The 21,924-nt window shown below is 38.5% G+C and overlaps 2 protein-coding genes across 4 annotated transcripts in view; one reads left to right on the top strand and one right to left on the bottom strand.

Annotated features, from left to right (window-relative positions):
* Positions 1 to 805, top strand: part of LOC141771457 (transmembrane protein 255B) — a 20,125-nt gene extending 19,320 nt beyond the window's left edge. For both annotated transcript variants that reach the window (XM_074641779.1, XM_074641780.1), the window contains one exon: positions 1 to 805. This exon is cut by the window's left edge and continues 129 nt beyond it. In XM_074641779.1, the coding sequence (XP_074497880.1) occupies positions 1 to 15 (15 nt within the window). In that variant the 3' untranslated portion in view covers positions 16 to 805.
* A 5,555-nt stretch (positions 806 to 6,360) lies between these two features.
* Positions 6,361 to 21,924, bottom strand: part of rasa2 (RAS p21 protein activator 2) — a 37,275-nt gene continuing 21,711 nt past the window's right edge. For both annotated transcript variants that reach the window (XM_074641775.1, XM_074641776.1), the window contains exons 10-24: positions 21,664 to 21,817; positions 21,417 to 21,565; positions 20,742 to 20,856; positions 19,527 to 19,601; positions 19,117 to 19,240; positions 18,348 to 18,454; positions 18,165 to 18,248; positions 17,430 to 17,507; positions 17,267 to 17,340; positions 16,640 to 16,746; positions 14,469 to 14,551; positions 13,826 to 14,034; positions 11,434 to 11,537; positions 10,925 to 11,105; positions 6,361 to 10,129 (exon numbers count right to left, since the gene is read on the bottom strand). In XM_074641775.1, the coding sequence (XP_074497876.1) occupies positions 10,099 to 10,129; positions 10,925 to 11,105; positions 11,434 to 11,537; positions 13,826 to 14,034; positions 14,469 to 14,551; positions 16,640 to 16,746; positions 17,267 to 17,340; positions 17,430 to 17,507; positions 18,165 to 18,248; positions 18,348 to 18,454; positions 19,117 to 19,240; positions 19,527 to 19,601; positions 20,742 to 20,856; positions 21,417 to 21,565; positions 21,664 to 21,817 (1,675 nt within the window). In that variant the 3' untranslated portion in view covers positions 6,361 to 10,098. The remainder of the gene's footprint in view (positions 10,130 to 10,924; positions 11,106 to 11,433; positions 11,538 to 13,825; positions 14,035 to 14,468; positions 14,552 to 16,639; positions 16,747 to 17,266; positions 17,341 to 17,429; positions 17,508 to 18,164; positions 18,249 to 18,347; positions 18,455 to 19,116; positions 19,241 to 19,526; positions 19,602 to 20,741; positions 20,857 to 21,416; positions 21,566 to 21,663; positions 21,818 to 21,924) is intronic.

The following is a 21,924-nucleotide window of genomic DNA, read 5'->3' as shown; positions in this document are numbered from 1 at the left end:
GACAACTCTGCATGATCGAGCACCTGCATTTCGAAATCAAATGCAGAAAGAAGAGAAAGGGATAAACAGATGTTTTATTATTCTTGTTGATGTTGTTGTGAGGACAACAGGAACAACTAAAAGAAAGCTATGTTGGTCTGAATACTATGCAGAAATGCAGATTTTGTTTTCTACAAATTCAAAGGCTGACGTTTCAATTGTATGCAAAGATTATAACATATTTTACTGGAGTTTGCTCTAAAACATAAATGTCTTAAGTTGTAAAGTGTGTGTTCATGAAATGTTATGTAATATAAATGTGTTGACAGCATGTGCATAAGAGGTTGTATAGGCTTACGTTCAGTTACGTAGTCATTTTAAGCCAAACCATGATGCTTTTTTTACTAAACTTAACCCATTACCCTAATGAAGTAGTGTTGTTGCGTTTTTTGTTTTGTTTTGTTTCAAGTTACAACGTTTAAAACTGTGACCGTAGTCCGGGAGAAAATAAGTTTCCCTCGTGTGTGTGTTGAAGTTTGATTAACGCCCTATAAGGCCTCTCAAACGTGTGATACATACATGTAATATTTACTAACTGTTACCATGTTTTGCTTCACAAATGTTCTTCATGTTGAACTTTTCATAATGTGTCTGGTTAAAGTGCAACATTAATTCACTGTTATCATCTTAATAACAGTATTAGGCTGCTGACTTGATGACTGACTGCTGCCACCAAACTGATATGAGGACAGTGGAACTTAAATTGGATCTTAGTGATGTACATGTTAAAGTTAAATTGATGAAATAAATGATTTATCAAAACAGACTGGTCTGGATTTTCTAAATACTTAAACTGCTGGGTGTCACAATCAGAGTTTCTGTTGGCCCAAAGCTAACGTGGGTGGAAGTAATGGACACAATATGCTTATTTTATTGGCACAAATGGTCCCCATCTGTAGATATGTACTTTTAACCCTCCTGTTTTCTTCCCGTCGACCATGCAACTTTTGTCTTCCAGGGTCAAAATTGACCCGGTTTTGTTTGACTGTTTTCAAGGCATACACTATAAATTATCACCCAATTCTGTATTACACCTTTTTGGCCAACTTCATTCCAACTTATTACTGCAAGTTTTACTTTTTTTTTTTTTTTGAATTAGGGTTAATAAACCTAATTTCCGTGAAATTTTACCTATTTTTTGAGTAAAAATAAGCAGAAATTATGACTATAGTTATTATCAGAGTAACATAATGTTGATGGATTATCACAGGCTGGTATATGTCAAAGTTCAGTAAAAAACATTTTTTGAAACCATTTCAATTTTTTGAATGGCAGCTATTGTCCTCCCGGGTCAAATTTGACCCGGTCTAGTTTGACTGTTTATGAAGCATAAACTATAAATTATCACCCAATTTTGTGTTACACCTTTTTAGCCAACTTCATTCCAACTTATTACCACAAGTTTTACACTTTTTGGGGGAATTTATGGTCAATAATCCTAATTTATATGAAATTATACCTTATTTTTTTAGTAAAAAGACCCAGAAATTCTGAATTATTTTTTACTATAGTTATTATCAGAGGAGCATAATGTTGATGGATTATCACAGGCTGATAAATGTCAAAGTTTGGTCCAAAACATTTTTTGAAACCATTTTGATTTTTTGAATGGCAGCAAATACTGACACCTATTGTCCTCCCGGGTCAAAATTGACCCGGTCTGGTTTGACTGTTTATATAAGGCATGCAGTATAAATTATCACCCAATTATGTGTTACACCTTTTTAGCCAACTTCATTCCAACTCATTACCACAAGTTTTACACTTTTTTAAAAAAAATTCATGGTCAATAATCCTCATTTATATGAAATTAAACCACATTTCTTTTAGGAAAAAACGCAGAAATTATGAATTATTTGGACTTTACTCAAAATTGTAGGAACATATTTTGATGGATTATCACAGACTGGTATATGTCAAAGATTAGTAAGAATATTATAAATATTATAATATTCAATGACAGCACATAATGACACCTTTTTAGCCAACTTCATTTCAAAGCATAACCACAAGTTTTACAGCTCTTTTTGGAATGTATGGTCAATAAGCCTCATTTACATGAAATTAACCACATGTTTTTGAGTAAGATAAGCAGAAATTTAGATATTTTGGATTATCACAGACTGGTATCTGTATGGAGTGTTGATTCTGCATGTAAACAGAAATTAACGCTACGCTTCCGCAAGATGCAATATGCACATGAACAGTAGGGGCAGTGTAGGGGCAGTATGGTGATGTCTGTGACAGGGTCAGGAGTCAGTAGGCACGTCAGCAGTGACAACAATGGCAGAACGTTTTGAAGACAAGCTAATAGACCAAGTCCACAATTACCTGCGTCTGTACAATGTGTCATTACTGCTGCACAGTAGCAGTTATGCTTGTCAAAATAGCTGGCGACCGATCGGTACCGTTTTAGTGAAGTCGCGGTGCAGAACTCCTTCGTTGCACCAGACAAACTCAGCGATGGAAGCTGGTAGACACTGCGAAAGTCTACAGACTACAGCAGCAGAAAGTGAAAGCAGAGTGAAAGTGCCAGCAGACAATTTATTTCTGTCCATTGACTGCTGTTGTCCTACATGTTGTCCTCCATAGCTCTCTGCTAGCAGCAGCATGGATTCTGCCCAGCTCTTCCACATTTTCAAATCCAATTTAGGAGGCCAGAACGTCCGGCCTGAGACGCATTATATTATTATTAAAGAGGCATTTTATTTCATTGTAAAGACACTTGTTTTTCACATGTGACAATGTAAATTTCACATGTGGAAATTGTCATTTATATGTGAAAAAAGCCAATCACTTGTGAAAATGTCCAGTTCACATGTGACATTATTTTATTTTGGATATTACAATTTGAGTTCACATGTGAGTATAGCGAATCACATGTGAAAATGTGGAATTCACATGCGAAGAATCAGATTTCACATCTGAACGTCTGTAATTCACATGTGAAAATGTTAATTTCACATATGGAAATTATCATCAACAAAAACTAATCACTTGAATGTGAAATGTCCACTTCACATGTGACATTAGTTTCTTTCTCTATTAAAATTCACATATTGAAATTGTGATTGTGAATTGTGAAATGGCAAATTTCACATTAGACATTTCGTAAGGGTTGTTTCTCCAAGTAAATATTTCTGTATTATGTAGTTGGAAATTGGTTCTCGGGCTTCTTCCCGATCAGCTGAAATCTGGGAGATCAGTACCGCCACATGGTTTTCAATAAAGACTCAACCAGTTGGCTATATTAACCTCATCTCAACTGACTTCCAGTCAAAGATAAAAGAGGACATTAAAGCTTAATTTCAACAGAGAAATCCAGAGGGAGCCAGGTGTCACCGCTGAGACACAGCAGTCCTATAGAGGATCAGACAGCCTCACTGTCGGTACCATGAAAGTCAAAATATGTGTGTTTGGTTTCACTGTGAATGGGAAAACTGTGATGTTGCCAGACTGCTGTGAAATTGATGACGTCAGAGCGGCGGCAGGGCAATGCTGAGTTCAGACATACCATCTCAAAACATGCACACATCAAATCTTAACTATCCTCATAACTACATACGTCAATAGATGAGAGGGGAACTCTGTTTGGCTGTGATCTGTTGACCCTTTAAGCTGTGTCCCGTAGCTGCAGGAGACAGGGAACAGGAAGTTCATGAACAAGTAGTGGAAGCACATGCATCAGTACACAGTAAAGGACTGTACACATGCTTCAGGGATCCTAAAGCAGCATGTCTCAGTATGATGTGTGTATTCTGCCTTAAACTTACTGAACATTTCTGTCATTGATCTGCTTTCCTTCACAGACGAAGCTTTGTACTCTTGTAACATGAAGACGTCTCATGCTGTGGTATCGGCCTACATTTCACCCTTAAAACAAATATTTTCCTGTCATAGAGACTTTAAAAGCTGTGTTCCCCGGCTAGCTGTTTCCCCCCCGTTTCCAGTCTTTATGCTAAGCTAAGCTAACCAGCTGCTAGCTGTAGCTTCATACTTATAGGCTACTGCGTTCCATTTGAACTGGGAAGTCGGAATATCCGAGTTCCCAGTCGGAAATTTCAACTGGAACGTCCTTTTCTGACTCGGAAAAGTCAGATGAACCTCGTCAGTCCCGACCTCAAAATCCAAGATAGCTGCTCAGCGCATCAGCAGTAAAAAAAGCTGTAGTAACATTAGAGTAAAGAAGCAAAGAGACAAAACCCCCGCTGCTTATTATATTTATAATATTTTATTGTTCAACACAAGCCATTTCGGTAGACTATGGCAATAGGATAGAAATAAAATTGTTTTACTTTTGTGTGGCACTTTTTAGGCGGAAGTTTTACTGGCGTCCGGTAGTCGCTTTCTCGCTGTGCTCTGTGCTGTCACTGGCAGCCGGCGTACATGGAGGAGACGCTGCTACTCATATCCCTGAGAACTGAGTAGGCCTACTATGTTTACTATTGTGGAGATCTGTCACTGGTGCATGGTTTTGTGAATGTATTCTACAGCACCTTTAATATTTGTGTCCTTGCATTGGAGATATCGGAGGTTTAATCTGTTTCTTCAACATTTCAGTTTACAGATGTCAAACCAGCTGTTGGGAGCCCACCATACTGCGCTGTGTTACCCGAAGGTTTATCATCACCTCCAACACCAACAAACCGTACGCTCTGTCCTGCTGGCTCACACCTTGTCAAAACCTGGCAATCAATTTGAGATATAAACAAAAGGAATTGTTTTACATGTGTAAGGTCTTGTGAACTCAGCAAGGCAAAAACCACAAACGTGAAGACGAGACAAAAAGAGCTCTATTTCTGGAGCATGTTGTGTGTTGTCGAGGCCCTCTCTGCGGCTGTCTACGTATTTGTCTGAGCTTCTTTTCAGCTCCAAATCATTAAACAAGTCTACAGCCGCCCGCTCTGCGTTGGCTGGACTATTCCTATGGGGGGAGCGGCACTGTCCGACTAGGCGGAAGCGCACACACACATTTTAACAATTTATTTATGCCTATATAAAGAAGAACAATGCAAGGACACAAATATTAAAGGTGCTGTAGAATACATTCACAAAACCATTGCACCAGTGACATAGATCTCCACAATAGTAAACATAGTAGGCCTACTCAATTCTCAGGGATATGAGTAGCAGCGTCTCCTCCATGTACGGCAGCAGAGAGCACAGCGAGTCGTTTTAGCCCATTTTTGGTGGACATCCCAAGTTGTTGAAGCCCTCTGCCACAAACAAGTACACAAACAATTAGACTGCACCTATAACCATTGATTTTATGAATTGTACCTTTTTCTTTATAATCTCATTTGCTTCTGTTCTGGTGCATATTGGTTTTGTGAATGCTTTTAGGACATGCAGATTATTGTGAAGAAAAGGAAAATACATAGGTGAGGTTTTTGAAGTTTTGTTTTTCATTTAGAGGATGTCCTCGGTTTTGTTGCTTATTGTTTTAGGGATTCTCTGCATGTTATGTGTGATTGTCTGTCCTATCTTCTATGACATCATGGACCATGATGGATTGTTTTGTCTTCTATATCAAATGAACTCAATCAACCTGCACTAGAGACAAAACTGGGAACAGAAACATGGATACAAGTTGTTCCTCCAACCATTACTGCTTACAAGAACTATAATTCATCAAAGTATAATTAATTCCACACAAAGCTTAAAGGGTTGTGGGCCAATATTTTCACATCTGGTTATTGAATTTGAATGAAACCTGTATAATGTATAAACATTCCTGCACATTGTGTATCACGCATGCACAGCTTCTTGCTTTGAAGTGCAGCAGGTTTATTTAAAAGCAGCTGGAGAAAAGTCATTTCTGCATCTTTTTACACTTAAAACGGGTCGGTGTAACTGTGAATCTGTTTATGTTGAAGCTGTTTTCAGGAATAAAGCAGGAATGAAAGGGGTTAATGTGCGCAAATCACTGCAAGCTGCATTATGACTGAACATGATTTATTTCATTTAAGCTTGATTGAAGAATTCCGTGTAGCTCTCTAAGATGTATAGCTGCTCCCCAAACCCAGTTACTCAACCTTTTGTCCTGTTATTTCTTTCCTCTTCATAACAAATGTTTTTTGAACTTGAATAATGAGGTGATCAGCTTCCCTTCATTACTCAGAATCCCACCACAGAAACTATAGGCAGCATAGAATCCATCACACTATAAAGCTGCGTGCTTTTCATAAAGCAGCCCGTCTCCTGAAATATAAAACGGGTCCCAACCAGCTTTCATCTTCTTCATATACTCCACAAATATGCGAATCATTGGCAACGTGTTTATTGTAAATGGCTTTAAATGGACACATGAAAAAGACCATGTATGGAAAATAAAAATATTTAATGTGTATAAAAAAGAACAGACATTGTACCGAAGCAGTATGGAGACATTCAGAAGAAATGAGCTGGAGATGTGAACATACGCTGGACAGGAAGAAAAACATCAAAACAGATTTATTTGTGGTCATGCTCTGTGATACGGCTCTTACAGAACAGATGGGAGTTGATTGGCAGATTGTTTTGCGCCTGTAACTGAAAAGAAAATTGTACAGTGCCGTGCTTTTAAAGTAAACTTGATTCACAGACCCTGAAATCAATTTTTGTTCTTGCATAACCTGGACTTTTCCCTCATTTCTGTAATTTATGCGAGTAGTTGGCCACTACCTTGATTGAGATTATTCATCTGATAGTTCAAAGCATGTCCCTTTCAGTTTGCTAATATCATGATACGAGATTACTACCAGGCCACTGCACGCATTTCCACGAGCATCTCATCCACATGCTGACAAGGACTGCTTTTATTTTGTGCGGACATGGAAAAACAAAATAGGAAGAAAAAAAAACATCCCTTATTAAAAGCAGATAAAAGCATAATTCAGTGACAAAGTGGATGAAGAACATGTTCACCTTCATATGAAAATGAGCAAACAACCGCTAGTTTACTGGCCCTGTGGAGCTGACATGCAAGCTGATACAGTATAAAACATTAACTGTGATTAGTTAAGATCCACATGTTGTTGTTGAAATTTAGTCATTTGTTTTATCACTTGTCCAACTTTTCACAAGTATCATCCAATAATCAATTTCTTAAAATCAATTATTTGACAGTTGTATTTTGGCTCTGATTAGGCAGTTCATTCACTTCCAACCTGCATGTGGACGTTGCCAGCTGCAGCTCTGTGGGATGTTAACACACAACAGTCACTGCAGTAAGACGGCGTTAAGCAGCAGCTACAACCACACACACAGTGAGTAAAGGGAACACCTCACAGACAAAAACAAAAGCTGCAGACAAACAACGTGGTGCCGTACCAACACATTAAATCAGTGTTTTAAAAAAAAAAAAAAAAGATACAAAAACATTTTCCTAGAAAAATATATTGTTAAATACACAAGACATGCATGTTAGAAATATATGACGGACCAAAGACAAAACAACTTAAGTCCACAGGCAAAAAAAAAAATACACCCTGTATTATCAGCATTAAATGTTCTTTTGTTGTTAAAATGAATTCAAGTTTCTTTTGTTTCTTTTCAAGACTTCATTGATCGAATGGGCAAAAACAAAAAAGACAAAACCAGAATAGAATCAAAGTTTGATTGTTCATCAGTTTTCTCCAGCGCAAAAATGATTTGTTGATTCATCAATAAGTCGACTGACAGAATATTAATCAGTAAAAAACATTGCTGGTTTAGATCTTCAAATTTTGAGGATTTGGTTACTTGTATCAGTTTCATATAATTAATTGAATTCTGTTTGACAAACAGGGGAAAAAAGTGTTTATGTTGGGCTCTGATAACTTGCATTTATAGTTAATTTTGACATCTCTTAGGCGATGTTCTATAGAGTGCTGCAGGAATGAGTCCTAAAACCCAGAAATGAGTTAGCATTTTAGCACATCTGCTTCCCTCGTCTGGAAGTCAATGGGTTTTTTTTTAATGGGTTTTTAGTTAGATGCCTGAAATAAGGTCTGTGGTTAACACAAGCTGAAGAGATTTTAACGTTTTGTTCTACGATATAAAATATGTCAGTAAATATCCCATTGGTGAATTTTGAAGCTTTTATGTGTCTTAAAAAAGGCGGTTGCTAACAAGTGGCTAAATGAGACTACTGAACGTCATCACACCGACTCGTCCACCTTTAGCTTAGCAGTGGTGACGTAAAGTGTAGTTCGTTTATAGCCTAACTTTTTTACTTCTGGCGATTGCATTCACGCTTCAAAAATCATAAAAGTGGTGTTCATTCATGGAGGTTATCTTACTGAACAAAACATGTAAGTATCATAAACGTATGTTTGCCACAGAGCTTATTTTCTGCAATAATCCAAAACCCAATGGAACAATCCCATTGGCTTTTTGTTGAGGGAACCAGGGTGATGCTAACTTCCTGGTAAGGCCTACAAAAATACGTCATCCTTGGAGCACTCTATTACTGTACTTCTGCAAGATATGATAGGATCAAAATGTGTCAGGATATGAGTCACTTTTTCCTTACAACACAGACTTTTCTTGACTGTTTTGAATGATTCCTGTGACTTTACTTTGTGAATAACTTTTAACTCTGAAGCCACAGAGTGCCACATTTCAAACAAATTCTCTAAAACCATCAAGTACAACAGCTGGAGCGCTGCAGGTTCGGAAAAAATAAAAGAACAATGTGCCGCGATTGTCTGGACTAATTCAGGGATGACGGGGGGGGGGGGGGGGGGGGGTAATTTGTTATTCTGATTGATTCCTCTCAGCGGTTCCTCCATCATTTCTTACATAAGCCACTACAGATATGTTGCGATGCTCTCAACACGACAGATCTGACGTACACCGTACCGATACGATTCACAATCACAGGGAAACACAACACAATCATGTGCTATCAGGACTCCACACTGAACGCATGCAGTCTGCTCGCCTTAAAAAGTAAAAGGACATGTTAGCAAAAGACATACACAGAAACCAAATATATATATATAGAATTTTCTCCATTTTTAAAACATCTGTATTCAAAATACATTAATTGTTTTTTCAAGTCAAACCTATGAAACTGTCTTTGGTCAAGAAAAATATCTTAAAATCTACAGGCTATAAATGTTACCATTCAGGAATGCAAAAAACGAAAAACGAGATCATGTAACTGATCGAAATGGGGGAAAGCTGATACCAAGTATCTAATCATTTCCATTTGGAGTGCTCCAAATATTTAAAGTGCTTCTGCATTATTCCCTCAGCATTTAATGTGAAAGAAACATCCATCAAAGTAAGGCAGATCGGTTTCATCTACTTAACTGTCCTCTTGAAAATATATACACACATATTTGTTCACAAACGGGACGTCCACACCGAGAACGATAACTATAAATCGTTTTAAACTCAAGTAGATGGCGGAGTCAACGCCACAACTACAACAACAGTGGCGAACGATATCGTTGGGATTCACTTTCAGAGCGATTTCAGAGCAACAGCCAATCAAAACCCATCAGATTTTAGCTGCGTATAGTTATATAGTTATCGTTCTTGTTGTGGACGTACCTTAAAAGAGTAGAGAACGATAAAAAGGGGCCCAAATGGAGGACGATCCTCCAGAAAGATGATTATTAAATCAACTCTAAAGACAGCTGTCGGAGCAAAAACCTTAAAAAGATTTGGGAGAGCATCATCACAGCTGTAGATATAAAAATTGGGTGAATAAAAAAAATTAGCAGCCTATTCACACACCATCTACTGTAATGATGCCTTTTTCACACAGCTGTAGACGTCAAAGAGGACATAAATTAAGATTAAGGGACAGAGTGTCTGTATGAGGGGCCAGAGGAAAGGGAGGAGACGTACTGTCAAAGAAAACACCTAAGGGTTCGTTCATTTTCAAGGACCGAGGGGAGACGCTCCTTCTGTTTCCCCTTCTTAGGTGGTCTCTGCTGTAGTGGACTCGTGTCTGGAGGTCGGGGTGTATCGTTTGCTCTTCTCTGGGGGTTCTCGCTGGGACAACTCCAGGGGCTCCTTTAGGCTCTGCGTGGTGGACTGACACCTGCTGGCATGGCTGCTTCAGGCCACACCTTCCCACCCGGGTTAAGAGGTTTTCCCTACTATGGGGTTGTCCCTGAAACACAGAGGATAACAAAGATGATATATTTGTGTGAGTAGGAGCAGCGACGTCTGAGTGATCGCAGCAGTAACAATACTAGTTTAGTACACATACAAAGTCATATGAAGTGACAATAGTCAACCATAAAAATGCACATCATGTCATATACATAAACATACATGTCACATATGTATTATAATTAGGGCTGTCAAAGTTAACGCAATAATAACACGTTAACGCAAATACATTTTAACGCTACTAATTTATTTAATGCATTAAGGCAACCTGCAATTTATAGGTTATAGCTTATTTTAGTGAGTATCACTTTATGATAATCACATGCAGTTTGGGGCATGTTATAGTCAAGTCAGCACACTGACACACTGACAGCTGTTGTTGCCTGTTGGGCTGCAGTTTGCCATGTTATGATTTGAGCATATTTGTTATGCTAAATGCAGTACCTGTGAGGGTTTCTGGACAATATTTGTCATTGTTTTGTGTTGTTAACTGATTTCCAATAATATAACTATATACATACATTTGCATTAAGTAGCATATTTGCCCACTCATGTTAATAAGAGAATTAAATACTTGACAAATCTCCCTTTAAGGTACATTTTGAACGGATAAAAAATGTGTGATTATTTTGCGATTGATCATGATTGACTATGGACTATTGACAGCCCTAGTAATAATGCTAGTTAAGTTACATGTCACTGGGATTTACAAAGAAAAAAAGAAAAGTAAAATGTCATATACACAAACATGCATGTTACAAGATGTATTACAGTATAAGTATACCAGACTTACAGACTGCCGTACTGTGCCGTGGTGTCATTCCTGAGGTTGTGCTGCCTCTTAAGTTCCTCCATGATGTTTCGGAGCTGTTTGAGTGTCTGAAAGGTCTCTTTGGGTTCCTGAATGGTGAACTTGGAGTAGTCCTCCTGCTCCCGCTGAGGGCCCTGGTACACCGCCAAACTGGCGCACGCATCTGCAGAGAGGAAACATCATCATTATACATCATTATACAGTGCAGCTTGAGTCTTGAGTCTTAAGTCTGGTCTTCATGGACCCCAGAAAGAATAGCTGACACCTTCAAAACTGAAAGTCAGCACTTTAGCCTCAGTATGGTCATTATTTTAATTGCTAATCCAACTTACACTGACGCACAGGTATGTTAATACATGCATACATAACTGATTAAAGGTCATGATCTCATGCAATGACGTAATGCTCCAAGGGGGTCTGGGTCAGTTTATGTTACACGTAACAAGTGAAATCATCATCCCACTCTCATAAACTCATGAACAAACACTGACCCTCCATGTTCTGGAGCTTGGTGTCGTTGGAGGAGAGGAGGGAGAAGATTCTCTCTGTTTCCCGGTCACAGTCGATGTCCAGCTGCAGGTTGGCCAGCACGGTGCTGAAACACCAGAGGACAAAACGTGTAAGAAGATCTCATCCAGGAGGAAACGGCAGAGAGAAGAGGGGGATCGATATTTGAATTTGTTTAGAATAAAAACAGAAATCTAGCTGAGCCCTGGATGTGTATTCTGTAAGATCTATGAATCAAATAATTAACAACAAATACAAAGGGAGGAAAAAAGGAAGAACAACTGAACTGTTGTCACATTGTGCCTGGACAAAATATTCAGTAGAAATGTGGCTGAAGTTTCTATTCAGATTTTGGATTGAATTGAATATTAAGTGGTGATTAGTCCATGGTAAAAACATGATTAATGCTGTGTTCAACTAAAATAAATCTGCTTTTTATTTATTTATTTATTATGGAAGTTTTGCACATATTACAGACACAAGTGAAGTCACCACTCCTACCCTTGTTCCCTATCACCCCCTCCCTCCCATCTTACCACCTTACCACCGTCCAAACCATTAGAGAAAACGAAAGTGAGATAAATAAGATAAATAAAAAAAAATGGATGGGGAAAACAATTGTTATGGTAAAAAAAAAAAATAATAAAAAGAAGAAAAATAGTGTAGAAAAATAATTGAGATAATAACCATAATAATAATGATAATAGCAACAATAATTAAAAGTGTAATATAGAAAATAAATGACAATAAAAGTAATGACAAGAATAGCATAACAAAAAAGTAGTATTAATGATAATAAGTATAATATAAATAGTTAAAATTTGCTACATAAACAAGTATAAAGTGCAAAATAAAAAGAAAGCTATAGATTTCGTGACATTAGTGTAATTGATTAAGGATGTGTTATGGACTATGGGTCGTTAGTTTAATGTATGAGTGGATGCGTTTGTGTGTGTGTGTGTGTGTGTAGGGCAGATTAGTTTACAGGCAGATTTAATGAAATTATGAAAGGGGCCAAGGTTTTTTAGTGTGGTGTGTGGTTTCGTGGTGAAATTCTTTCCATGGAAAGAAGTTGTTGATGTTTATTGTGTTTCTTGTTTTCCAGATTAACAGGAACGTTTTCTTGGCGATGGCGAGGGCAGTGAGTAGTATGAGTTTGTAGTTTTGGATGGGAGGGTTGATGACTGAGAGGTCACCTACTGCAGCAGACAGACGGATGCTACGGCTCATAACGAGGGATATCCTGTCAGTGACTTGTTTCCAGAAACAGAGCCAGCTGGAGTGGAAGTAATCGTCTGACGTGTTCATTGAGCATTTATTTGAAACCGAAAAGCCCATTTTATCCATCTTGTGTTGAGTAATGTGCATTCTGTGAATCAATCTGTATTGTATTAGCTGTAGATTAGGGTGTCATTGTGAAGGTATTACTACGTATTTGGGTCCAAAAGTCTGTCGGGAGAGAGTGATGAGTCTTTTTTTCCAATCTCAGCTTTTAAAAAAGAAGCAAAAATAATTTGTTGAAAGCTTCAAACTTAAAGAGAAGTTTCTTCTGTTTAGGGGGTTGTTACAGTCTGTAAATCTTTTCAGTTATTTCCCTTGCCTCACACTGATTATCTTAACTGCATATTACTTCAGTGATGAAATCAATCCACCTCATAACCATTTTAAGTCAAGTACTTAGGTAAAAGTACAGATTTGTTTCCAGTTCAGGTAGAGGGTTGCTGTGACATACAGGGATTACATTCTTAATTTTAAATCATTTTTAAATTTGTGTCACAGCAATCGTTTTGAATTTGAGGTTCAGTATTTTTCTGATCAGGCATCTGACAAACAGGGTCTATTATCTTGTGACATCTCTTTGTTTTTAAGGGAAAATTAGTGGATAAAATATTGAATTTTTTAAATAAATCAGACAATTTTTTTTTAAATTTATTTTGGGTAAATGAATTGTTATATGAACTGGGAATTTAAAAAAATAATCGTTAGATTAATCGATTAAAAAAAAGATAATCGAAAAAAATAATCGTTAAAAAGATAACTGCTAGGTGCAGCTCTACTTCAATGCTATGTTAAAAGTAGCCTTATAATCTTGAAGATTTTCATTAAATAAATGTCTGTTAAGTTATTATCTATCTCTGAATGAGGTGACACAGTGGAGCCTATATGGCCCACTGATGAAAGCTGTTGCATTAGCAGTATTGTGAACAGGAAGTGTTTCATTACAGCTCTGGAGTAGCATCTACATGGTGGGTCAAATTTACCACCAGCAGTTTTATTGCTCAGTTTATTATGATCTGCAACACGTGTCCCACAAAGCAGCAGCAGATATTATAGATAACATATTTCTTGTCACGGTGATGTTGGGAAAAGACTCACGTTGTGCAGGGCTTACAGCCCGCTGCGTTGCTGCTCTGGTTCTTGCAGCACTGCCAGGCTCCACCGGTGTAGTTCGACGGGTGGAAGGTGGAGAGGCGTCCCTCGTTGCAGCGACTGACCGGACCCAGGACCTCCAACCACTCACTGGCTTCCACACAGTTTCCTGCTTGCACATACAGAGGCTTCTCAGAGTGGACCACCTGAAACATCTGACACAAGAGAAACAGAGCCAGTGTTATCAGTCACCATTTCCCAGGTTACTTCCAGGATACTTTCAAATTCCTACAGTTTTATTGTAAAAGACTAACAAACAGGTCTGTCTATGATTACAATGACAGCAGACCTCAGGTTGGTGATGCCTAGAACATTTAACAACCTGAGATTCATTTTGTTTCAATTTAAAATTCGACAATTTCCATGTGATTTTGTTCAAATTTGCCATTTTCCACATGTCTGAACTGCTTCAGGCTGCAAGTGTTTTCTAGGCTGACGTTGCATTTGTTGACCTTCTAATAAAAGAGTTTCTACCAATACAATACAATCATCATTTCTTATTTCAACATGTGGAACGGACTGGTTCCCATTATAAAAGGGGGCCATACTTTAGAAATAATGATCGGGTGTCTGTGGGGAATTGGCTTACATTTTTGCGGTTAAAGGCACTTTCATCCAGTTTCTCCACCGCCTGGATATCTTTGACATTGATGATGCAGAGGGCCTCTTTCCCTGGAAATCAGAAGTCATTCCGTCAAATATGTGTCAAGAATAATAAGCAGTGACAGTCTGACCTATGTTTAATATCCAAATCATTTTACTGCGGTTGTGCAGGACATAAGAAAACTGCAGTGCTGTTCGGTCATTAAAGGGGACATATCATGAAAAACTCCCTTTTTCAGTGCTTGTGCACAGACATTTGGGTATCTGGAGTGACAACCAACCCACAAACTGTAAAATAAGACAACCCAGTCTGTTTTTTGTGGGCTGCCTAGATCAGAAAACATTGGATTAACAAGCCATTCAGATTTGGCTCCCCTTACTATGTCACATGCAGGGTAATATATATCGCCCACAGCTTGAGACAGAGGTATATTCAGACAGTATGGGGAAAATAATGTGTTTTTTGAACATTAAAGCATGTAGACATGTTCCAGTAGAAACCCAAAATACAAGTATGAACCTGGAAATGAGCATGATATGTCCCCTTTAAAGAGAAATAGAGATGAGTATGAGTATATAATAACAGCAGCTGGCACCAGTGGCAACACATTATCAAAACATCAACGTAAACAAAACTAGAGACCATTCTGTGATGGGATCACATCGGCCGCGACGCCAAATCGGGCCAGACCGCGTATGCCAATGGCCCCTTACCCACTTCCTACTCCCCTACTTCTGGTGCCCTTGCTCGGACCACACCCATCTTCGAACTCGACCTTTATTCTGATCTCAACTACACACTTGTAAAGTTTCGTGCCTACATCTTATACGGTTGTGATGCTATCGCGGTGACAAAAATCTGTCCACAGACACACGGACACAGATTCACAAGATGAAAACAATACTAGCATCACTGTCACGGCCTCAGGATACATGCAAGATAACTTGGCTTTTGAAATATGTACCACTTTTAACTGAATAAAGCAGCGGCATAGCGAAGGGCAGTGAGGGGTACAGCTGTCGAAATGTTCACATAGTTGTGTTCGCTGACAGATTCAGCCAGAAACTCTGGTCTTAAAGCCCTTTTGAGACTTTATTGCTGTCTTAACTTTTATGATTGAGAATGATTTTGAGTGTTATAGCTTGAGAGAATATTAAAGAACACTTTTCCTCTAGTTATCTGCATCAGGGCAGACTTTAGTGCTATTCCTGCAAGAGTTTGTGCCTAATGAGAACCTGCAGGCTTTATTCTGTTTTGTTTATTTTCATTGAAACCCCCTTTATACACATTTCCTTATTATCAAAGAGGCATTTATTTTTGAAGATGCATTTTATTATAATTGACGGAGGCATTTCTTTCATTGTGAAGGCACTTGTTTCTAAGTATTTCTGTATTTTTGGTTAGGAACTGGTTCTCTGGCTTCATCCCGATCAGCTGAAATCTGGGAGCTCAATACCGCCACAATTGCACAAACTGATTTCAGTTATTTATATACATTTTTTTTAATCTTTTCTAGAGTTTATGTTTATTGTAAGTAGTCAAATAGAGACACACGTTCAACCTGATACATCTTGATCAATCAAGTTTTATAGTTGTAGTTGACCACAGGTGTTAAGTCAGTTAAAGGCAATTACTCTAATTTAACATCACATCCTCCCGTTCTAATAAATCACACTACAGCATAACACTCTTGATCCATTCCTTAGATGCCCTGAGAAGATAACGCTTCAAAGTCCTCAAACGACACTGTGTGATAATATACGGTGTGATGTGTGATAATGACCGAATACCATCAATCAGTTAAGAAAAAGGAAACACAGAGTTAGGTGTTCTGCTCTTTAATCATAATAGTTAACTATTTAGATGATCATTTTGAGTACTTTGTGAATGAATCAACTTAATTAAATTAATAAGGCTTTTTATATTTTTGTACAACATAACATTGATAACATCTCAACTTTTGGCAAATAAATCCAGCCAATAAATAAACCACCATGTGTGGGATGGGGAAGGGTTTTACTTTGGCGCCACCTGCTGGTCGTATTAAGAATGATACTGTGATAGAAAGCAGTTTTTAGTTTGATATTATAATAAGCAACACGTTCTGGATGAAAACATATGTGGTTGAAGTAGGAGATGATAGAAAGTGGTCTCACCTTTCTGTTTGTGGTAGGAGAGCTCCCTGTTGGTCACTCTGAGCCACCTCTTCTTAAAGTTTTTCTTGCCGAGGCGTTTCCTCCCCTGGGCACGTTTCTGTACTTCCCTATAGCACACACACATAAGGTAGAGGTTCAAAAACTAACCCATGTTTTATTTTCTTTCGTTTGAATAAACTGTCAAGCTGGATCCAAAAATTACACGTTTCTGATTTCAAATAAATCATCCGAGCCACAAAGTTTATTTCAATTTCACGGACGTTTTGCGTCCGGTGTAAAATTTGATTTGACTCGTGTCTAAGTCCAAGTTGCACAATGGGAAATGTGAAATCCAGCATCCCTCACTATTCTCAGTCAACCTTATTACATGAGGCGATAGTGAAGTCTGTCACTGCTGCACAATTAAAGCTTTCCATTGACCACACATTGTGACAATTCATTTATTTTAAAGTAGCTGAAGCTTTCTTTAGCCTTGGTCACCGATGTCAGCGACTATTATTCTGCACTCTTCTCCCAACAGACCACTTAAATGTTGTAGGAAAGAGTGGTTAAAAGAAGCAGCAGCCACAAGCTTCTCCCTTTATCTCCTTCCTGCTGATTGTGGCCGGGCTCATACCGAACACTCACCCCTCCTTGAGAACCACTGCGTCCTCCAGCCCGCTGGACCCCTTACTGACGTTAGACGAGATCTCATCTAGAAACTGGAAAGCAGAATTGACGAAGATTTCAGCGTTTGAAAATGATAAATAAACAATCATTCTATGGACCTTTGAGTACATTAACAAAATACCTTTTTAACTTTTTCGATACACTTGTCTTCTTGGAATGATTTGAAGAAGTCGTACATGTAGGTTTCTTTGAAACTAGACTACAAAGAGAGAAAAATAAAGACTTAAATGAGACAGCTATTAAAATAATGCATTTGATATTGTTTGATGACAGTTATACAGTAGACTACGGTTAACACTGTTCAGTGTTCCTCTAAACGACTCAGCCCAGACTACAGCTTCAGCAGTCTCACATGCCTTTTATTAACACGTCATGATTCTACAGAGTGAATGATGCATCCATCTACCCTTCCTCTATTCTACGTATTTACCCAGAATCCCCAGTAGTCACCGCGGTAGTAACTACTCTTCCTGGAGTCCGTACAAAAACACTCGTCATAATGTAAAAAACAAATTAAAATCCAAAAGCAAAAAAGGGAACAAAAAAACGAAAGAAAAAAAACAAACTTCAACCAAAACAAAAACAACAAAAAAGAAATCAACAACAATAAAACTACTAATGACAGTAAAAACAACAAATGACCACAAGTTGAAAAGGGAACAAAAACAAAACGAAAAAACAAGCAAACTACAAGAAACAATAAATGAACAACTATAAAACTGTTAGTGACAATAATAACAACAAGTCCAAAATTTAACAAAGAACAAAACAAAAGCAAAACAAACAAAAAAACACTAAAATCAACAACAATAAAACTCACTAAAAAGAATTTCTCATCTTTACAGTTTAATCTCACCAGTTTTTTTGACAAACTCCCCCAGCTGCCGAGTGTCTGGATGGTTTTTGAGATGAGTGTGAGCGTGCGGGAAATCTCAGGATCCTAGAATTAAAGAGAAATGTACAATGACAACACTGTACTACTGTACAGGCCATATATAGTAAACATTAATATTAGATGGTGCCAGGGCCGGGCACTTACAGGATGGTGGGAACGGAGCTGGAAGGAGTGTGGGGAAAGAACAGCGACGGCGAAGAACCGCAGGAAAACAAAGCTGCTGACGGCCGAGTACTGAACGTGTGGATCGGCTGAAGAGAGAAACAACATGGTGACAATCAATAAGCACGTCTTATAACGCTTCAGGGAAAAACAACATTTAACTATCACCAATTTACCATGAATGTTTCTAGAATGTATATATAGAGAGAGGACAAAATGTAGCTACTGTAAGATGAGACTCCTTTATGGGTTAGTATATATGTCTACCAGGAGGTGGAGACAAATCTTTAACACACTGTAAAAGCTCTTCTTTTGACTATGTTGATGAACCAAGCTACTGATATTGAGCTTTATAGTAAAAGTCCAGTTTTAGATCTGTGTGAATTCCTCTAACCACACTGTTTATTTTGAAGGATATAAAATGTGAGCCTATCCTGTAACTCTTCCACAGGGTGAATACTGTGAAACTCTATGTTCTACCAAATTCAATAAATACTACAATACTACAAATTCAATAGAAAATATATAGAACTTTGTAAATAAACTAGTGACCTGCTGAGCAGTTTCACAGTTTCAGAGGAATGGCAGAAATAACACAGACATATTAACACTGATCTTCCCAGCAGCCGCATGTCTGCGGAGGGTCTTGATTTTGCTTTGCTTGGTTTTTTTAGGTTTCTTTTAGATGTTTCAATGATAATTTCTCCAACCAAGTGGGCTGCAAAAATCCACTACTGACTCCAGCATTTACCTGGGAAGCGTTTGCAGGCCAAGTTCCTCAGTGACCTGAAGACATCACACATGAGGGGGGGACAGCTGGAACTCGACTGGGTGATGGAGGAAAAGACTTTCTGAACATAACCCTGCAGGTTCTCCTGCAGAGGGAACAAAAACATTAGTACTACTTTACCTATATTTCATAAAAAGAGAGGAAAGTGAATATCTTGAAGGTGAAGGCCATCGAAATTAACAATGATATGGATGATGGACTGGAAAGAAAGAAATGTGGCAAGAAAACTTGTTTCATGACATATTTTTGTGTATAAATCTAATTACACCTAAGAAATCCTAAAGGCATACAGATTCATAGTAGTATTATAGGCTTTAGCAGCCTGATTCTGCTCCTCTGAGGACAGGTTTGTAAGAGACAAGTTCATTTACCTTGTTGACCTCCACGTTGTCTCCTTCCTTTAGTTTAACGGGGTCTATCTCACATGTTTTGTTGGATTCACAAATCTATGAAAGGTTAAGAGGGACAAAAACAACAACAAACATTTAGAGTCAGGCCTAACGCAGTAATGAGAAATTAAGACTGAATGTGTGTCCGAAATCACTCACTAGTCGCCATTTTGTAGCGCTGTCCGAATGTATAATTCAAATTATTATACCCTATATAGTGGACTCAAAATATCCCACAATGCATTGTGAAAAATAGTGGACAACAATGGTCACTAACCGAGCACGATATACCATCATTCATTGCGCTGAAGGAAAAATGGCAGACGGAGGAGAGGAGAGAGAGCGGTGCGATGGAGACAAATCTATGAACTATTACCTTTCACAATAAAATCCCTAGACATATCAGCTGCATCTCTGTTTACCAGGGGGAAATTACATTCACTCAGAGCATTTCGCTAAGAGACAACTCAACAAAATAGCTTACGATAGGCCTATGTATTCATCACAAAAATACATGTTGGTATTTATTATGGGATGGTCTACCAGCAGACGTTGATCCGTCATGTTTTAATTGTGCAACAGCAATGACGTAATTAACGGCGCAGAGAAAATGACCCAAGAGTTTACGATGAGCTCACTATATAGTCCTCTACATAGAACTTCCTGGATAGTGAGTAGGGAGTAGTGAATGATTTCGGACACAGCCTGAGATTTTGTGTTGTGTGGAAATCTGGATTTATTCCTATTTTCTTGAAATTAGAAGGATAACAACAGGAGATGGTGAAGTCATGAGATGAAGAGCACAGTAAACCTTTTTCAGACATGTCAAGGAACTAAAATTAGCATTCAATATGCATTTAATAAACAGCTATAGATAAAAGACTAAATATGAAGACAACCAAGAATAAAAAATGGCAAATTTTGCAGATGCAGGTAGAGCAGTATCAAAATGAACCACTGATCAAATAATAACTATTTTAATACTCATTAATGCCATCGAGAGGAAATTATCATCAAAAAGAACTAATCAATACAGCACCCTGTAAGAGCTCCAAAACTACCAACTACATTTGCTTGTTTAAAGTGGAGAAACGGCTGTTTATGTGGAGTTTTCCATATGGACCTCAGTGAATTATGCCCATTCTGGCATCTACACTGAATGTGTGTGTGTGTTGTTGTTGTTGTTGTTACTCATACCTCGTCTATTACAGGCTTCAGGGTAACTGCCAGGTAGTTCTTTCCCACAATCTTCATCATGTCATCGATGCAGCGCGTTGACAGTGAGTTGCCACGGAATATAGTGTTAGCCTCCCTGCATGGACACAGACATATTCCACCGACATCAACCAGACATTATGACCACGTTTGACCACATTTCTGGACAAAAGACAATTTCACTCCTCGTGTTTCGCCATCTAAAGGTTTCACAGTCCAGTCCAGTTTTTAAAAGGAAACAAAGTTTTTATGACCTAGGTCTTATTTTTGTGGTTATGGCCATCATTCCTCCTTCAAATTCAGGGTTAGGATGTGACATTTTATGCACCATACCGATATTAGAATAAGAAGGATGCTGTTAGACAGCTTTACAAGTTTATCAAAGGTAACATGAAAATGATCCAGACTACCCATTTAAATGTCTATTGTATTTCAGAGCTGCTTCCTGTTTCAAATTGAACTTTGGTTAAATTAGCATAGCCCCGAGGAACAACGGCAGACACCACAAAAACAACAGCCAGGTTGTGAAAAAAAGGAACTTAACTTTAGAGAGGTAACAGTGTGGGCCATGACATTTATCTGTATGCACGTGTCTAATTATCTACACTGTAGACATGCACTGTACTGTACTGCAGGGATGCATGTGTAAGCACTCACTGAGTATTGTCCAGCTCTAGTGCTGCCACAGCTGAGACAAAAGGCACAAAGCGATTGTGGTGGAGCAGCAGTCGAACCGTGGGCAGAACGGCCTCGTATCGCTCTCTGCAGATGTCCCCCAAGATGTGTGCTGCTGACGCCGAGATGGGCTGAAGGAGGCCGAGAGAAAGAGAGAGAGAGTGGAAAGTCAGAAGGTGAAAAAAGGAAATGCATACATTGACGGCACTTGTTCTTTCACAGGTTTTACCTTCACATCTGGGGATTTGAGCAGCAGGTTGCAGAGTGGTGTGTAGCAGGCAGATGGCAGCACCGTGTCTTCTATGTAGGTCAGCTTCAAACGCAACGATCCCAAATCATCAGACTTGGACTTGCTGCCGTTCCCTTTGGGCTGGAGGAGATACCTGTTAGACCACAGGAACACAGACACCATGTTACTGTGCTGTCTGAGTGTCCTTGAAGGGGACACTGAACCCCAAATGCTTTACAGCAACCCGCTGCTCCTAAATGC

Source organism: Sebastes fasciatus, chromosome 7 (genome assembly GCF_043250625.1).
Source record: "Sebastes fasciatus isolate fSebFas1 chromosome 7, fSebFas1.pri, whole genome shotgun sequence".
NCBI classification, from domain to species: Eukaryota; Metazoa; Chordata; class Actinopteri; order Perciformes; family Sebastidae; genus Sebastes; species Sebastes fasciatus.
Note: the sequence above shows the minus strand (reverse complement) of the source record. Positions and strands in the feature narration are given on the sequence as shown.